General features: G+C 31.7%; 1 protein-coding gene across 3 annotated transcripts; it reads right to left on the reverse strand.

Moving 5' to 3' along the window:
- Positions 1–6,191: 6,191 nt before the first annotated feature.
- Positions 6,192–11,558, reverse strand: LOC128155927 (uncharacterized). Of its 3 annotated transcripts, none has more exons than XM_052817814.1 (5): positions 11,233–11,558; positions 8,491–8,596; positions 8,132–8,201; positions 7,781–7,876; positions 6,192–7,482 (listed from the first exon to the last, which is right to left on the reverse strand). In XM_052817814.1, exons 2-5 carry the CDS (start codon positions 8,579–8,581, stop codon positions 7,263–7,265), a joined length of 477 nt encoding a protein of 158 aa, XP_052673774.1. In that variant the 5' UTR covers positions 8,582–8,596; positions 11,233–11,558; the 3' UTR covers positions 6,192–7,262. The 3 variants fall into 3 exon arrangements, with proteins under 3 accessions (XP_052673774.1, XP_052673776.1, XP_052673775.1); XM_052817816.1 differs by lacking the exon at positions 11,233–11,558 and adding an exon at positions 10,835–10,859; XM_052817815.1 differs by lacking the exon at positions 11,233–11,558 and adding an exon at positions 9,651–10,188.
- Positions 11,559–19,828: the final 8,270 nt, after the last annotated feature.

A 19,828-nucleotide genomic window follows, 5' to 3' on the forward strand; every position in this document is an offset into this window, starting at 1 on the left:
AAAGAACATACACATGTACCGTAATGAAATATTTATATCATATACCTAGTAGTGTATCAGCCCTGATACACGTGTTTTGGACTAGGTGAGACAGCAACTGGAAGCTAGGGCTGTATCACCCTCGGGGCTGATATTTCTCTGTCTCAGCCCGTCGTCAAGGGGGTGTAGTGCCCTCAAATTTAAAATCGCTAATTCCCAAATATCTCTGCTTTAAATTAAGACTAGTTTGTTAAATAACGATAGAATAACAAATAAATAATACAAAGCATCACCTTACACGTCTAAATATTTTTATTTATTGCTGATATTTGAAAAATAATATATCAAAAATAACGCCAAAGAGTGATATGTATTTAAGCAAGGGGAGGTAACCTACACAACGGTTGTGTATTCAGAACAATAGCACGCTTTATTTAATATCAATCAACATTTAAATTATGGAAGATATAACGTTAGAGAAGGATGGAACGAGACTTAATCTTAGAAAACCAGAGATTAGACTATAAAAATTAAGTGATTAAAGTAATGGACGCGCTTTTATGAACGCTCTCAAACAACTTGCTATAACAGTATGAATTTTTATAAATGGAATCTGACAGGAAACTTACGAAAACCCAGTGAAGGAATTTGACTCATTACGACGTTGCGAGGGATGAAAGATTCTCTCTCGATAATTTTGAATTCTAGAAGATAGTGCTTCATTTCAGGCTTGGGCCGATACCAACCGCTCGGGCTGATACCAGGGCCGAGATCAAAACAACAGTGTGATATTCTATATTAATCATATAGATATCATATGTTAGGTCATTATCTATAATCAGTGTCAGTTATATTATTGAGTCTTTATGGAATCATGAACATGGTAGATCAAAGACATAGTCCGAGTTCTCATAAATTGAAAATTTTCAAAAACATGCAAAATTCAAAATTATCATATAAATTTTGTTTTTAAGAAATTTCCCTAGGAAATTTTAGTCACTGGTCGCTGGTTCAAACCCAGCTGTGGTCACTTGATGTTGTGTGTTGTGCACTAAGACAAGGCACTTTATCTACATTGTCTCAGTCCACCCAGCTGAAATTGGGTACCGGCTTACGCTGGGGGTTAACCAGCGACGGACTGGTGTCCCATCCAGGGGGAGTCAATGACTCTCATCCGCTTAGCACCACGGAAACCGGGGATAAGCACCGGTCCTATGCGCCTTCATGTCTCAGAGAAGGATTTAACTGAACTAACTGACTCATTAGAGAGTAATGATAACGTAACTAATTAAGTACGTAAAAGGGTAACTCGTGTGAATTTTTTTTAAATGTTTAATTAAGGGTCTTCCACACACCTTGGAAAAGTTCTTCATACAAGCCCATTCTTCTAAATTACTTAAAATATGGATTTTCGGCATGTGTTCGACTTGGAAATGACAAAAAATAATTTCAATTTTTTTTTTTTTTTTGGGGGGGGGGGGCAACTTTTTAAATTTTACTGTTGTTCATGAAAATAAAAGTCCCTGCAGTACTCAAACTCTTGACCTGCGGGTTGGTAGACCAAAGAAACACCCATTGCGCCACAGAGATAGACAACAAATTATGGCGATATAAACTGTTTTACAATGCGTTAAAATCGCCATGTTGTGACGTACTGTCATAAAAAGTAGAAGTCACGGGTTGTCGAGGATCCTTAAATATCTTTACAAGTAACAGCTTTCCAAAAAGCTTGCCTGACTAAACAAATTTATTCAATGGAAGCATGCATGTATTAATTAGGCTATCTTATCAGAAATGAATTTTAATTTTCGTTGCTGATCATAAATTTATAAACGGAACGTGCAAATTTAAGACGAAATGTCAGTCTTTTCTTCGATCTAGAACATGCACATATATATATATATCACTTGAAATTCATTTATTTTATTAATTCAGTTTTTTAGGAATGTACACATATCATATAAGTGCATGTAAGCTTGAAAGCTGGAGAGTAAATAGTCGTTTTTTAAAATTGTATTTGTTATATTAAGATGCAAAATCAAATGAAAGGCATTTTTAAAAATTTCCAACCATATGAAATATGAAAGGGTATACAAACACGTATTGTTTTTGAATGTGTGTGGGCAGCTTCATCAAAATCATCTTGACAAGCAATTAAAAAAGGTTAAATTCTCAAATTCATAAAAAAAAAACCTAACTATAACTTCAATTCAATTAGAATTCCTTATTTGCAGTTTCGTTTATTGCATGCTCCTACAAAAGTGGGGGGTCCATGATATTTCCATTTATCCTATAAAGTTAAGAAAAGTGTCAGCTGCCAAAACAGTGGGGAAGCAGCCTCCCTCACCCCAACCCCCGATGCTACGTGCCTGTGATGTAAACACATGGTGTGCTCTGGGGGATTCGCATGATCCCAACGGACTCGTCAACTATTCGGCGCGCAAAAATTATGAATGAGATATTATGGCGCGAAATCCTGCTATTACCGTTCACGCAAGGAATGAGCTCATCCATTGGCAGAGGGGTCAGATGAATTTTTTGACATTTGTTTTGTAACAGCTACATACATGTATATTATACTTTGGAACGGATGTTTTGGAAGATTTCTATCGAATTAAAAAACACACTAGCTTGATTATATAGTAATTGTTAAATGTAGTAATGTACATTTAGTAAGACACGCGAGTTATGACCCCTTTTCAAGATTAATGAAATCGCCCAACTGAACGAAAATCGGGTCACACCCCGCTTTGGCGATTTAGTTCCTCCAGTAAACATTCCAGCTGTATAAATATATATTTGTTTTAACCCAAACTGATGACTCTCTTGCAATAATGATAATCCAACGCCAATTATTACTTACAAGTTGTACCGTAATAGACAAAATGTTACAACTTATTGCGATGACCCCTCCCCCTTTTTCACCGTTCAAATATGGTGGAATATATGCCTGATCTATTTTTAAATCAGGATTACACACGTGCACTGCATGCTGAACGTCCCTTTCACTTAAAAACTCTTGCTCGCTGTTGTTATAACATGCCATATAACATTTTCATCAATTGTGAATGTAAATGCTGACATCTTAAACATGCATCGGTAAATCTTTTTTGTGAAATATCATGATATTGCTTGTCCCATTGTCTGCACTGTTTCGGAGATTGCAACTTTTAAACCTTAGATATGCCTGACGTCATGACGTCAGGCAATGATAGCCTATCTGGAATATTTTATCATATCAACCAATCAATCGCATCTTGTATGAAACTTGAAAGCTACTGTACAGTATATTCTGAGTATTCTTTGTGTCATTGATTCCTTGTAATACCGGTTATTATGAAAATGACTATAAACATGTATAACAAATATATTGTAAATTTCTCTAAGCAAACTGAGCGAACCCTTTATCTTACAGTGCAGTAACGTATTATGAAATCACCATTTGAACATAAATGCTCGATGTGCAAAGGTGTCACAAAATATCAAAGGTTTAAAACAAGTCTAACGTTATCTTCCGTTTATTGAGATTCCATTGTGCTTAATTTAATGTTGAAAGAAATCCTATACGCCTTGTACAGTGTTCATAACTATATACTGACATTTTTTTTCAAAATGATCGATGAATGCCTAACAAAAACAATATAAACTAGAACGTTTTTGTCGTCAAAAGTAGGCTTTTTCGACATCCCATTTCCCCCTTTTTTTAAATGTCAAAAAAAAAATCATCTCTTAATTTCTGAACGCCTTGGAATAACCAGTTGCATAGATAGGAACTTATGAGTAGTGCAATGTCATAAGAAAGACAACTCCAGAACTTTACAGGCAGCTACACTTCTAATTTTCAAAAGAGTATTTTCAAAAAATCATTTTAAAGTAAGTATTAATTCCTGGGACACAAAACTTGGTATGCCTACAGTATTTATGATTTACATTCTTAGAGCAAAGCGAGATAACTCTTTCTTTAAAAAAAGTTTAAATCTAAACAAGCTGTGATCTTTAGGCCTTTCAAACCCCTATAAGGAGTCAAAAAGTGGCTCCTCGGACCACAATTTTTAGATTTATCTTTGTGTTTTTAACAATAAACTGAAAAGATTTTAAACATCGGACGAAAAATCAAAAAGTTACAGCTAAAGGGCTGTTTTAAACGTTAGCCCCTGCAGACCCCTTATTTTTTCGAATTGTCTACCCAAAACTCTTTCCGGTCCGCGGACTGTGTGTGTCATTATATAGATGAAATATTGTAACATTTAACTGAAAACTTTTTGAGAAAACGAATGACGCATGATTTTTGTTTAACATTGAAACTCCCATAGACGATTTTCATTGACCTATTAAACCGGAAGTAGTCAACATATTTTAATGAAACTCGGAATGTATATTACTTACTTCTACCTTAATAATGTCCGGGCATCAAATAAATTTTAAAGGTCATTTGAATGTTTTTGTTTTTTCATCCCCCTTTTCTAAATTTGTGGGCTTTATATTTCAAAAACGGTAAGATAAAGATACTTGTGAACGCTTACAATTTTGTAAGGCTAGACAAGGTACATCTAATTCTAAAATTTGAACGTTCAAACTTATAGAATAAACAAAATATTGCGTTTTCTTTAATTTTTAGAATTGTCCCTCTAGTTCCGGAACCGGAAGTCTAAAACCTTACATTCCATAGATTGAAAGGTTTGCTGTATAACTGTTGCATAATTGAATCAATATATCTGACAGCTTTTTAAAAATCCTGTCAAAAAACTGTCTAGTATAATAAAAAAAAAAAGACGAAAACAATAGGTCTTTTCGACTGAAAGTCGAAAAGCCCTGATAAAACAGAAGAATAACAATAGGTCTTTTCGACCGAAAGTCGAAATGCCCTAATTCTTCATAAAATTGATGTCAATATCATTTAATATTTATTCATTTGATGAGATATCGGCGCTTCTGATTGGTCGAAAAATTTCTTTGATACCTGCATCAATAAAATTTTTGCCGGATCTACTTTTCTCAACTGTTCTGATCTAACACTATTTATAGAACGGGAATTTCCAAGATAAACACTGTCAAGAAAATGTAAAGTTGTGTCTGTTTTATTGTCAGCAAACAAAATGCAACCTTGTGAATATAAAAAAATGAAAGTTTAACCTTCAAAAATAAACAAAACACATTATTTGATTCACAAAATAGAGAATTAAGCGTCTTCTCACGATTTCGTATGCTTGAGATCAATCAACATTTACAGCGAGGCTGGCTGTTCCTTTTCCAGGAATATTATAACGAACATATAGGCCTATAAACTTTCACGGTAACACTTCTGTTCAAATTTGGTAACGATGATTTTTGAATTTACACAAGAATGTACCAGCTCCTAGATCAAGATACCGTTATCACCATTATTTAAACATTAAAATCGGAAATAATGAGGCAAAAGTTTATACACGGAGAAATAACACATTAGTTACCTAACTTAACTTGCGTATGTCGAAGATGGACATTCACTAGTTATTCTCAACGTGCGTTTGTTGACAAACTTTGAGTTGTACTGCAGTATGGTGAAAGATTACTATGCGAAACGTTTGTATGTTTACAAATAATGTATAGGCATGGCATCACTTTAATCATCTTTTTTCAAATAGAATTAAACATGCCGTTTTGTCCTTTGTTTATTTTGCATACCAACGCAAGTATCATTCGTTCCTGTACTATCAAATAGATACAAGCCTAAACGTAAACTCATCTACCACTTGCTATCTTTCCTATTAATTAGGCATTTTCAATAGATAATTATGAACGATAAAGTAAAAATCTATACATTTACCAGAATAGTTTTACTATCAAATACGATGTTCAAACAGGGGTCGAACGGTGAAGGGGGGAGGTAAAGAGTTGACAAGTGTGCCCTTAGTTTAAATAACATCCGATAGATTTACCATGAAAATGACCTGTGACGTAAAAGGTAATGAAAACAATTGCAATATGCGCTTCCGCCTAAAAATGGTTAGAAAGTATTAGAATCAGTATTGTAAGCACAATCGGCTTACAAAAATAATAAACTAGTTTCCATATGCCTATTCCATCATTATCAGGATAATTGATGTCACCCCATATCTTGCAATGATGTGATTTATTATCAGTTTGCTATATGGAAATTCAAATGAAAGTCAAAACATAAATTGGACTATCCCATTTTATTTTCAGCATTAAATATTAAATATTCTGTTAGAATAGTATTCTATTACACATTTGACGATACAAGGGAACTGATTCTTTAAACTGAAAATAAGTCATCAATCTCAGACTGATGGAATCGGAAAAAACCTACCATTTTTTCTAAAACACAAGAAAGTGTCATATATGCATGTAGCTTTGTTCTCCTTTTAATACAATAAAATTTTGTATGTATATAAGATCTAAAATATGCCACATATTGATTTCATATTTCATATAATTAGATTCTAAAATATATAAATATGTTGTTTTTGATATTGGTTGGCTTTTAATTTTGTAAATACATTTTAATTTTTCAATTAACTCTCGCTACAAAATCTTTAACTTAAAGGGCGTGCATATGATCGGGCAATATTCTGATCTGTTAAAGAGCTTATCTTATTATGAGGATACAAAGGTTTATTGCAAATACGCCAGTGTTTTGATAAACATTTTAAAATACTAAAGCAAGATATAAAATAGTATGGTAAGAACCCAATAATTGTCAGAACCTGTGTTTGAACCATCGTTATATGTTAATACAATTATATATGTTCAAACAGCAAAATATATCAATAATGTGTGTACTATTTATCGATCAATAAGTAGATATTATACAAATCTTATGTACTTCAGTTCTCCTTTATCCTTCGTATCCATCATTAAGTAATAGAATACATTTAGAAAAGCTTTATTCTTCAATTAAATGCAATTTCAAAAAAATTGGAAACTATTTCCTCTAAACCTTTATTCAATGCGATTCAAATAGTGAAGTAATTTTGTTCTCATTTTGAGACAATTGATGCATTAAACGATCGACATGCTTTTGTCAACTGTCGATTTATAATGATCGATCCAAAGGTAACCAGGACAGTATAATATTGATGGGATGCAATACTTGATATGTCTCAATGACACTAGTTGGAACCAGAAATCCATTAGTTCTTTTATGACATCTCAATACCGCTGTTATTTTTTTATGAAACCTTTATTATTATAATTCTTGCTGGACAAAAAATAAATTGATCATAATTTGGGGTAATTGTCGATGGAGTATAGCCTTGAACAGACTGATGGCGAACTATCAATCAATTGTAACACTCCTTTTTGTGGGGATGGCAATACGGGTACCGACTGCAGCAATCGTTCGAAGTTTGGCATTTATATCCATGCCAGCAGTCATGACACACTTTCACATATGGATCACAAATATTATGACGTTGACAACAATCTGATGACGAGTCACATCGCTTCCGGTAACAGTGAAAGTCAGGAAGATTTTCCCACGGACGCCGAAAGTAGTTGTACCTGAAATAACAATATTAGTATATATCCCATCTTAACCAGAGTAATGATAAAAAATCAGCAAGGCCTGCTCATTTTGCTGTTTGGTCAATTCTTTTTTGCCCGAAAGTAATAAGATACATATACAAATTGTTTTCATTACTTGCCGGTTGTTTTTAACAATTATACAACTGTATTGATTTTTGTCCTTTAATTAAAATTTCATTGGACAACATTTTGTAATAGTTCTGTCCATAAGGAGAAAAATGTGGATATTCGATATATTATACGATGCAAAAACATGATTTCCGACAAAACCAACCTGTATCGCTTTGGGACATAGGCATTTCTTCGGCTTTGTAAATAGGTCGGCGAGTACCTTCTGCTTGATCCAAAATTGTAGGACAGCATAGCATACCTAGGGGTACAGAAGTATGTATTAAATTTGGGTCAGTTGTTACTTACAGAATAAATAGAATTTTGGGACAATTAACATAACATACCTAGACATGTAGAAACATGTTTTAAATTACTTTCAATTATAAATTCAATAGAATTAAAGGACAACGTAATATACCTAGACATGCAGAAATATGTTTTAACTTAACATTTTAGTCAGTTGTATATTTAAGTATAGAAAAGTATTCCTGATTTTGGGGAAAAGTTTAATTACCTCTTATTTGTCGGTAAACTCTCTTCTAAAAGACCCGCTGGGGAAAAGGATTTTGGCACCAGAATGTCATCTGAAAAATAGCCAAAGAACATTTGACAAATTATTGCCTGTTTTTGTATCTACGCATATGTAATTATTTTCTAACTAGCATCTAAACAGTAAGTAATCTGTGTTATTCTTTATTCACAATTTTTTAAACGATGATAAGACTAATGATTAAATATGCCAAAGATGTCACAGCTGTTATTTTTTGTTTCATTGCAGTATATATACAGAAAGATATGTTTATAAACAAATGTTTAATTCTTAATGGTTTTTGCTTTTCAACTTTTGCTGTCATCTAGCGGACGTTAACGTACCTGTAAATATTGCACTAGTTTTTTGTAGTAGCACCGTCAGAAGAGATAAGGCGAGAATCAACTGTGGGAAACTCATCATATTAGCGTTCATTGCGAGAGCTTCGTTCTGGAAGTAATAAAATTTCATATGACAAAAACATAAAGACGAACTCTGAATAATTAATAAACTCACAGTTCTCTGTTGATAAATTAGATGACATTTGCAACTGAGATTCGGCGCCCAATGCATTAGTAAAAGTGATAACATAGTTCCTAGATTATGTTTGTTTTAAGCTTTCTATCAGGATATTCCAATAGATAGTTCGAGATCCGGTTTATTTCTGCGATATTTTACAATCTTTTTTTTATATGGAGTCAATTTTGTAAAAATAAAATAAAAAATAAAACAAAATTATTTTATAAGTATTTCAAATATCAACTTTTAGCTTGCCGAATATCTAACTTTATGCCGATTTTATTCTTTTGTTTGATTGGATGGTAGCACTTAGTCAAAATGTCATTAATTCGAGAACACATCTAAAAATAAGTAATTGACACTTGGAAAACAAATCCATTTCACTTCCTGGCAGCTGAAGCTGTGTTTGGCAACAAAACGTCCATCAATTGTCGGGAAGCTAGAAGAGTCCTGATCTCATGAATGTTTTGGACGTGACAAAAGCGATAAAACAGCGCTGCATACAAGGAGATATGACGAAGGCCGCGTAAAAAAATACTTTTTCTTCCAAGAACCCCATCACCATATTAAATACAGTTTAGGGACCGGATTTTAGCTTAGAAATAAAAGCCCTAACAGACAAAGCCAGTGACACTTGATAAAAATTGGATAATTAACATTAAAAAAATTATCTAAATATAGACGTATTTAAAGACAAAATTATTATAGGTGCCGTTATTTTTTGTCCATTTGAAATTAAAAGTCAAAAGTTTAAAGGGGTGTTGAATGCTATGAATCCGGAAATATTAATTCTATGTAGTTAGCGCATACTACAAACTACACATACATACATTATATTTTTCAGTGTATAATATACAATATTTTTGTCACATGCATCTGATTCAATAATTTAATATGAATTAACTTTCAGCACAAAACTTTTTTGCTTGTAAGAAGATATTTTCTTTAGTTTTCAATTTTTAAAGTTAATATAGAGCACACGTACCAAGAAAAGGTCCTTTCACTAAATGTCAACCCTTCGAAACATTCCCAATGTCACAACACGAATTTCAGATGCATTGTTATTTATCAATTCCGTATCGATGTCTTCATAAAGTCAAATGGGTCGTGGGAAGACATTACGTCACGCTTACAACCACTCCTTTGAGGTTTTTCAGAGCCAAAAATCCTGTCTCTGTGGACGTTTGAATATTAATGTGTGTAAGACGCCATAGTCAGACTGTTTAACGAACAATCAATGATGTTCAATAATGGACGGGCGATGTCAGAGGAACTTCATACTCTCCCTTTTCCTATACTTAATGTATTCATTTTTATAAATGAACATACATATTGAGATTTATCGTATGCGATACCACGTAGGTAGTTGTGTTAATGCATCGGTTTTAGATGGCCAAGTCCGATTAAGTAACAATTATGATCTTATGAATAATACTGATAAAACCTTTTTTCAGCAACAAAGATAAAATTTCAATGCCTTTAATTTGTATGCCAATAACTTCAATAATTGAATAAAAGAAATAAAAACACTACCGCCGAAATCATTTTGATCATTGAACTATTTTGACACAGACCAGAAACCGTCAAAGATAATTGCATTGATTTTATTGAGAAAAACTATCGAATAACAGAATGATAGCCCAAATATGAATAGTGGACGCCAATTTGGTTTTGCTGAATTATCAACTGCTTGTTTTATATTTAATTTTCATATAACGAAAAAAACTTCCGTAAAAGCGAATAAAAAATCATGTAAAAGTACTCATTGCTATTAAAGAAAAGGATTATACAATCACTATAAAAACTGTAAAAAAAGAATGTGGTTATTTAACCTTATCTTATTGGCAAACACCTTCGACAAACTCAGGTATCCGTAAGAAAACCATAAACTTATTTTTTTGTTTGTTTGTTTTTTTTTTCAATTCATATAGATATTTTCAAATAAAGAATAAATAACTACCATAACAAGAATTTCATTTATAAATAAAACCGACAATGACAAACTGCTTTTTAGTTTGTCAATTTTTTTAAGCATGAAGATTGAACTTAAAAATCTATACATTAATTTATTATAAATAAAAAAAAATAAGAATGACGTTCTTATTGCAAATAAGCATAATAGCAATTAAGTTAACTTTTTTTTTATAAACTTTATGTATTCATACTTACTATAGGTTGTTTTCCGCGGCCTGTTAATTAAAAACTAAACACAATGTTGCTTAAGTAACTTCACTCATATATTGTTCATTAAAAATTTATCAGATATCAACACCATCACATTGAGGTAAGACTAAAAATGGATTAGTCAGGTGAGAAATCCCTTCTGCCCCCGCAGGGGAGTGATAAGATCAATGAAACATAAATACAAATACAGGCCATTTTGAAAAGATTGATAGCGTTATCTGATACTGTGCTATGTATTATAACCATCAATTTCTATCGATGCTTTTTTAATATATCATTGACTATTGGTAGATTAAATTTAAATCGATCATATTTAACCACGAAAAGATTAGTACAATTAGTAAGAAAATGTTAAAGTACTAAAAACAAGTCAATACACGTACCTTTTGAATAGTTGCACACTTTTACAACGCTTCCTTTTGAATAATATCTTCCATGTCACATGATGCAGACATACTGTTTTGATCTCCGACTTATTTCCCTCTCATTAATGCACTATTTTATGTTAGAAGTTTGAGAAAGTGGTTTGGTCTCAACAGACACGTAAATAAATGTCTGTCACGGAAGGTCGATCGAAAACGTGATGGAATTATTTACTGTAGAGGCGGGTTAATGCAATTTGTACTTCTCCTGGTAGCTGCAGCAGAAATTGATGGTGAATTTCAATCCTTGGCTCTCTGTTTCTCCCCCAGTGTAATGTAACAGCATAGGCTACCTGTCTCAGCGGACCGTGATCAAGGCCTATCAGGCGGGCGTGAGCTGTAATTCAGCCTCGTTACAATATGGGTTAATTTCAGATTCAATTTAGTTTTGCTAGCAATATAATATCTTTGATCATGCCATGTCAGTAATTAATGATTCAAGAGCCACATTTTACGAGAATGCCTCTCTGTGTTTTATTTAATTCAATTTATAGATTAGATCGATATTTCATGTCATTAAAATCTTATATCTGGGCGCATCTGTAGTAAAAATACTTGAAAAATGGCAAGAAAGTAAATTGAATGCACGTTTTTTATGATATTTAAAAAAAACTCAAACGGAACTTAAAATGACTTAAACTACCTTTTTCTTTAAAAGTTATTTTGTTACATGTAGGAAACAAATATAAATAAACCATTCATGTAAGGCCAAAAAAAAAAAAGGATATTCCTGTTTCCTGTCCACTGACCATAAAAATTAGGGTATGTAGGTAGGAACAAATTATTTTTAAAACATATTTTGTTTTTAAAAACTTGGAACAACTGTGTTATAATAGGATATAGAAGTAAATTCATATAGTGCATGAAACGTTAATGAAGATTGAAAATTTTAAAAGATCTTTGTGTTATTGATACGTGTAATGTATAGTCAACAACAAGCAAAGAAAAAATATTTTTTTTAATATAAAAAAATTAACTTGTTTGGAAAATTGAATCTACATATGTATTAATGTATTTATACTTTTTATGGATAGATATTTCTTTATTATGTTAGATGAATGACAATATTTATAAAATCAGTCTCTGCACTTCTGGGTATTTGGAATAAAGTCCAACGCTTTGACCCACTTCCTACCGTACGTTATGTAGGGCATCTGTTTAATTCTCAAGATGATGTAAAAAACAATTTTAAGGTAATCTTAACATTTATTGCAGAGGGATTAACTAATAACCGATTATTTACTAACTGTTATATCAGGATTAAAATATCGGTTTTGAAGTTCCTATGCAAAGTATGTTGTTGTGTGACGGTCAGACCGGTTCGAACACCGCTGCCAGATAGCTCAGTTGGTAAAGCACCTGGCTAGAGATTTAGGAGGCTTGGGTCTGATCCTTCATTATTTCTCCGATCCCGTTACATTTGGTGCCGTAACCAAACCTTGGAACTGACAGGTTAACTCCTACCAGGGGAAGAGCCTGGGGGTGATCTATGAGGTCCAAGATCATTTAAGGAGGAGGAATGTGACGGTCAGACCGGTTCAAACATTGGCCGGCGTCAGATAGCTCAGTTGGTAGAGCACCTGACTAGAGATTCAGGAGGCCTGGACTCAAATCCCGGTCTGCTCCGATATTATTTCTCCCAGTTGGTAGAGCACCTGACTAGAGATTCAGGAGGCCTGGATTCGAATCCCGGTCTGCTCCGATATTATTTCTCCCATCACGTTACAGTTGCATCACCCATATTTATAACCCCTAAAGATACGATAGTCGCACGTTATTAACCACAAGGTTAATTTGCACAGTTAAGATGTTTGTACATTTGTTTACTATCATTCTTTTGCCGGTGAGGTTAATTTACACGATTGTGAACTCAGAAGACTATAAACACCTTCATTTCTCATACGGAGGAAATTCTGGCAAAGTTTCCGATCACCACCATAATCACACAAAAAAAAACCTCCCAGTGTCGGAGGGTAAAAGATAGGGTCGGTCGAGCGACAAGAAACGGGAATAATATATATACATATATACAAACTAAATTTCCAATCTGCTTGTATACATTGTTTAAAAACATACAATGTTATTGTCATTTCATGTCTGTGACTCGTGTTCACACAACATGTCTTTGAATGCTAACAAATGTTGATGATGGTTTGAAAGTCTTAAAATATAAAAGAATGACGTTTAAACAACCTATCTACGAAAAGGGTTAAGTTGTGTAATTTAGGCAGTTTAAACAGTTTTTCGAAAGTCTATTAAGATTCAATGTATTACAGACATGAACTACAAATACTACGGCTAATGTAGGAACGAGTCTCCAAAGAGTCATTCACACAGAACGTTTTATCTCCTTGACGAAAAGTTCTAGAAAATCCAAGATTAATGACAGCTCAAAAATATCTCTAAGAAACCTGTGGGAAATCAGAGGAACCATTGGAGAAGTATGATTGATCTGTAGTTCTTTGTGAAAGCTGTAAACCACGACGGCAGAGTTCTTTTTTTGCACTGTTATTGGAATTTATCACAAAAGGAGAAGACGCATTATCCATACTTATTGCACAGTTCCGGTATTTAATTGAGATGAAATGGATTCATGATATTGAATTCTATGTTTTTACGATAACTGTCTTGTGAGAATCCATCAGGAGAAGTATCACTCATTTTGTAAATCACATTTTAAACGATTTTTGTTTACTACTAAATGTTGTAGTTGAACTTTGAGCTAGTAATGTTAATTTGTTTTTTTATCGTTTGTAACTTTTAAAAGAAAATAATCATTTTAGGTAGAAATTTCCCGATTTTTTGCTAATTTTTATTTAAAAGACAATCGTAAAACAAAACCAACCGCCTGTTGTGGTCCTGTGACGATCTAAACTTCCTTAAGTCGTTAAAAACCTGATTAATATTCATACCGATTTTAACTTACTATTGATCATTCCTTTAAATAATTTCATTAATGGGATGGAAATATATATTACTGTTAATGGATTCTCTACTGATGAGTTGGGGTACAGAATTTTTTCAAATATTTTCCCTCATGTACTGATTCAGTTACAACGTGGTTTTCCATAGGTTAGAGTTTTTATTATCGTATATAGGTAAAGTAAATAATGTAAGTATCAAAATGAAAATCTAAAAAATAATCTTCACTTTTATATTGATTTACCAATAGGTGACATAGCCATTGAATTTGAACAACAATTTTTTCCTATCAGGCTTATCCCTTATACGTTTAAGGAGTGATTTTTTGTTTTGAAATAAATCTATTATAATATTGAAATATCTACTTAAATTGCTGTAATACACGGAGTAACGATATAACATCAAAAGCAAATAATTATTTTCTAATATTTACATTGTCCAGTGTCTTTGCCTGTGATAACGCTACGTATCGATTTTGTACTATATAACCCATAACTTCATTCATTCATTTTATTTATTCTCATATTGTATTAAACAACATAGAGAAAATATACAATACATACAATATTATACGAAAAGCAAGAGTGTATACTGTACACATCAACCTGGAGAGTTGACTCTCTTATTAATAATATTGATAAATTTACATAAGTTATTAATAACAGCTAATTTATTACATGAAAATAATTCAAAAAATTTGAAAGCATTTGGTCGTCTAAAATACATTGATGGTAAATAAGCTTTTCTATATTCTTTCAATTCCGGACATATCATAATATAGTGATATTCGTCGCCAATGTTATTTTTACATAAATTACAAAATCGTTGATTTCTAGGTACATTGTTCCATCTTCCTGTCTCAATTGGCAGTTTATGGTTGCTTGTTCTAAATCTAGCTAATGTAGTAATGTTATTCATATAAGCACCAGAGTTTATGTAATTTCTAGGTACAAAAGTGTTATTGGTAAACAAGTTATAGATCAATCCTTTACTAGATGCGTTACAATCAGAGACCCATTTTTGTTGAAATTGGTCAATCAAAGTTTGCTTAACAACATTTAAAATCCATTTTTCATTTTCTACATTATGCGTCAACCAGACATAGCTTAGTCCACATTCATGTAAAATATTCTGTATACATTCAACCCATTTGAAATTATAATTATTGATTTGTGTTAGGCTATGTAAAAAATTATACAATATATATGACAATTTTGATTCTTTACCTTTCAACAATCTTGTCCAAAAATTCAACATTCTAATTTTTACTTTCACACACAATGGATATCTAGCAAGTTCACCGTAGATCATAAAATTTGGTGTGGACGTCTTAAGACTAAGTACAAGTTTACAAAATTTAAGATGCAATTTTTCAATGATACATAATTTTTCAAAACCCCACAATTCAGAACCATACAGTAAAATTGGAACAACCATTTTTTTTTTAAATTTTTTTTTCAACCTTTTATTGTCCCATCACTTAATATAAAGCAATATAATTGGTGCCAGGGTTGGGGCCCTGGGATCACCAAGTACTAAGTTACATACAGTTATATATAAATATATAAACTTTTACACTTTTGTGAGAGGTATTTCTCTTTAACATTTATACATCATTCATCCAAACACATGCATATGAAAATATGTAGACAACTATAATTTTACGTTAATCTTGATTTTGCAATAGATAATAGTATTACATCATCTGTAACTGCATAAAAAATAATTATCCTTTTTCTTAAAACATCATCAGGTTCCATCGCTTATTAAAACTTTCCACGTCACCATTTTTTTTATAAATATGTTTTTCACAGTGAAAGTAATAAACAATTTCCTCTTTAACCCTTTCAATTGAGGGTTTACAATTCTTGCTCCTACTTCTATAAATATGTTTTTTAATTATGCATATTATTAAATTAAATATATTGTAATACTTATAGTATTTTCCTAACAAAACATCAACTTTGTTTAGAGATATATCTATTCCAAACTGTTCTTTGAACCAAATCAATGCATTTTCCCAAATATTTTCAACAAATTCACATTCCCAGAAAAGATGACACAGTGTTTCTGGATATAACTTACAAAAACTACATAAATTTGTATTGGTAATGCCAATTTTACATAAGAATGTATTCGTTGCTAAGATTCTATGTATAATTCTATAATTAAACCACCTTAATTGTATATCATTGGTTATTTTAAAAAACAAAATATTCTGTTTTTTCCACCAGGAGTTGTCAACATTTAAGTTTAAAATATTTTCCCATTTGATTTCACTTTTTGGCTTTCTGTACTTCTGATTAATAAAAACATCATAGAAATCTCTACCACCTTGTTTGCTTTTTGTAATCAATTATAAGAATTTTGGGAAAAAAGGTTGACTTCTTTGAATATTATCATAGTCATAATTCAAATGTAATTTTCTAATACAATCAATTACTCCAAAAAATAATGTAAAAGGTGTTTTTAAGTCAAATTTTGTACAAAATTCCTGATATCCTAGCAAGGTTCCGTCCGTATTGTAAAAATCAAAAACAAACTGAATACCCTTTTTTAACCATGATCTATAACAAACACTTTTGTTGTTTATACATATATCTTGATTATACCATACTGGACTTAAAACAGATGTCAGATTATCAATGCATAGTCTCAAGTCTGATAAAGCTGAGAAAACATCAATCCAAAAAGCATTCTTGACATCTTTCTTAAACTTTCTATAAAAATCTACACCATATATAGCTAGATAACTTATATCTCGAATTAAATCCTTTATTAAATCCTTCCATTGTGAACTACAGGAATTATCAAAATATCTGCGAATCCATGTGATTTTTAAACTTTTACAAAAAGAGTCAAGACATGTCATTCTCATGCCACTGTATTCATAACTTTGGCATATAATGTTTTAGCTACCCTTGCTGTTTTGTTATTCCATATATAATTAAACAATAAATTCTCAATTTCTTTGAGTTTTTCTTTAGATGGGCTTGGTAGAGTCATCAATAAATGACTGAATTTGGGTATAAGCAAAGTCTTTACTATTGTTATGCGGCCTGCAGTAGTTAAAATCCTTCTTGACCATGATGATATTAATTTCTTAACTGATTCAATTTTTGGTAAAAAATTTAAATCAATCATTGTATTTGTATCTAAGTCTATGCAATATGTAACACCTAACACTGTAAATGGTTCCTGTGACCACATAAGGTTTTTGTATTTTTCATATAAATTATTGCCAGTATAAGCAGTAGATCCAATCTTTATACATTGTGTTTTATCATAGTTTGGTTTCAATCCAGAAAATTTGGAATACTGGTTGACTAAAGATAAAGTTGACCTGATGGAGTCCTCTGACCCATCCATGAATAAGACTGTATCATCAGCATATTGTAATAATTTGTATTCCTTATCTTCAATAACAATTCCCTTAATTAGATTATTATTTCTAATCATTATTTCTGCGCAAAGTAAGAACAAGTATGGTGAAATTGGGTCCCCTTGTCTACAACCTCGTCCCATATGAAAAAAATCAGAAAAAATACCATTTTGAATAACACATAACTTAGGCTCTTTAAACAAAATCTTTATCCACTTTATAAAATTCTCACCAAAATTAAAAAAATGCAATACTTTGTAAATAAATTTCCAAGAGATAGAATCAAATGCTTTTTCAAAATCGACCAGAAGAATAAGACCAGGATTATTATATTCCTTACAATAGTGCATAATGTCATACAATAATCTAGAGTTTTCACCTATGTATCTACCAGCAAGAAAGCCCTTTTGATTTTCGTGAATTATTTTCGTTAAAGTTGGTTTCATTCGATTCGCCAAGACACTAGAAAGCAGTTTATATGTAATATTCAATAAGGTGATTGGTCGCCAGTTTTTTAGAGATTCCCTTGGCTTATTGCCTTTTGGGAGAATAGATATAATTCCTAGCTTTTGATTATAAGATAACTGTCCCATTTCATAACTTTAATTAAAAGATTTGAGAATATAAGAATTAATATCCATCCAAAAAAATTTAAAAAATTCTGCAGTAAAGCCATCTGTTCCAGGTGTTTTGTCATTCTTAAAATTTTTGAGGGCTTGAAGCACCTCTTGTTTTGTAATTTCTGCATCTAAAATTTATTTTATTTTATTATTTATTTTGGGGACCTCTACTTTTTGTAGTTAATCTTTTAGGTTTACATCATCAAGATCTTGATCTTTATTTGCATACAGTTGTTTATAAAACTTTTTTACTTCTTGTAATATTTCTTCTTGTTTATTTATATGTTTACCCTCGATATCCAATTTGCTAATATTTTTGTTAACATAATTTCGTTTTTCTAAAGCACAAAAGTATTTTGCAGGTTTTTCTCCATCTTCTATCCACTTACAATGACTTCTTAGCAAAAGCCCCTTTAGTTCATATTTTCTAATTTCTTCCAGATCTCTCTCAAGGTCGTTTATCATATCTACATGTAAGTATAGTGGGAAATGGTTATCAGAATACATATCATGTAAAATTTTTAAATTATTACTAATCTTTACTTTATGTTCTCTCCTTTCTCGTGTTAATTTTGACGACATTTGTATTGCCATATCCCTTATTTTCATCAATAAAACATCTAAAAATAAGTTGTCTGGAATTTCCAGTGTTGATTCATTAATACGATATTCATTATCAGTTTCTTTAATAATTTTTTTAACATTTGTTACAAAGTCTTTATTCTTGAGTAGTGAATTATTAAATCGCCAGAATCCCTTTCCCTTTTTAAAGTCATTTATAGTGATGTCTAATTCAATAATAGAATGGTCAGTCCTATGACCGGGTAGTATGTGTACATTATCAATAATTGATAGGAGTTCCTCCGACACAAGGAAAAAGTCAAGTCGAGCTTGCTTTACAGGATTTTTTCTACTCCATGTATATTTTCTAACATTTGGATTTTAGATTCTCCAGGGATCTACTAGATTGAACTTTGATTTTAGTTTTTCTATTTCAATTTTATTTTCTGGATTATTTTCTCTAAGATAATTAAAACAATCTAATTGGTAATCTTGCACAACATTCCAATCCCCACACATAATTATAAAGTCAGTATCAAAAAAGTCATTTATTTTATCACTCAACTCAGAATAAAAATTAGGATTATCCCTATTGGGCCCGTATAAATTGACTAGCGTAATTGAGTACTAAAGTCTTGTTATCTATCATTATATTTGATATAATGAAATTTCCTTCATTATTGCTAAAAACTTTTAAAATATTTATTTCATTTCTGTTATTAAATAAGGTTAATGTTCCTCTTGCATCCGATTTACCCGGGCTTATCAGCATCTCATTACCCCATTGAGCATAAACTGATTTTTTATCTAATTCCGTACAGTGAGTGTCTTGTAAACAATAGATGGATGATTTATGACTTCTTAAATAGTTAAGAACATCTTTTCTTTTCATGGGATCATGTAACCCTCTGCAGTTTACAGAAGTTATTTTACACTTAGTCATTGATAAATTGTAAACTGTATTGCAAGTAAGCACCTATGCATGATACATTCACTCAACCCTTTCACACCTGCATCAAAAAAGAAAAATACTTCCTGTATGGTAATGTAACAAAACATGTCAAAAAAAAAA

This window comes from Crassostrea angulata, chromosome 7, assembly GCF_025612915.1.
Source record: "Crassostrea angulata isolate pt1a10 chromosome 7, ASM2561291v2, whole genome shotgun sequence".
Taxonomy (NCBI): domain Eukaryota; kingdom Metazoa; phylum Mollusca; class Bivalvia; order Ostreida; family Ostreidae; genus Magallana; species Magallana angulata.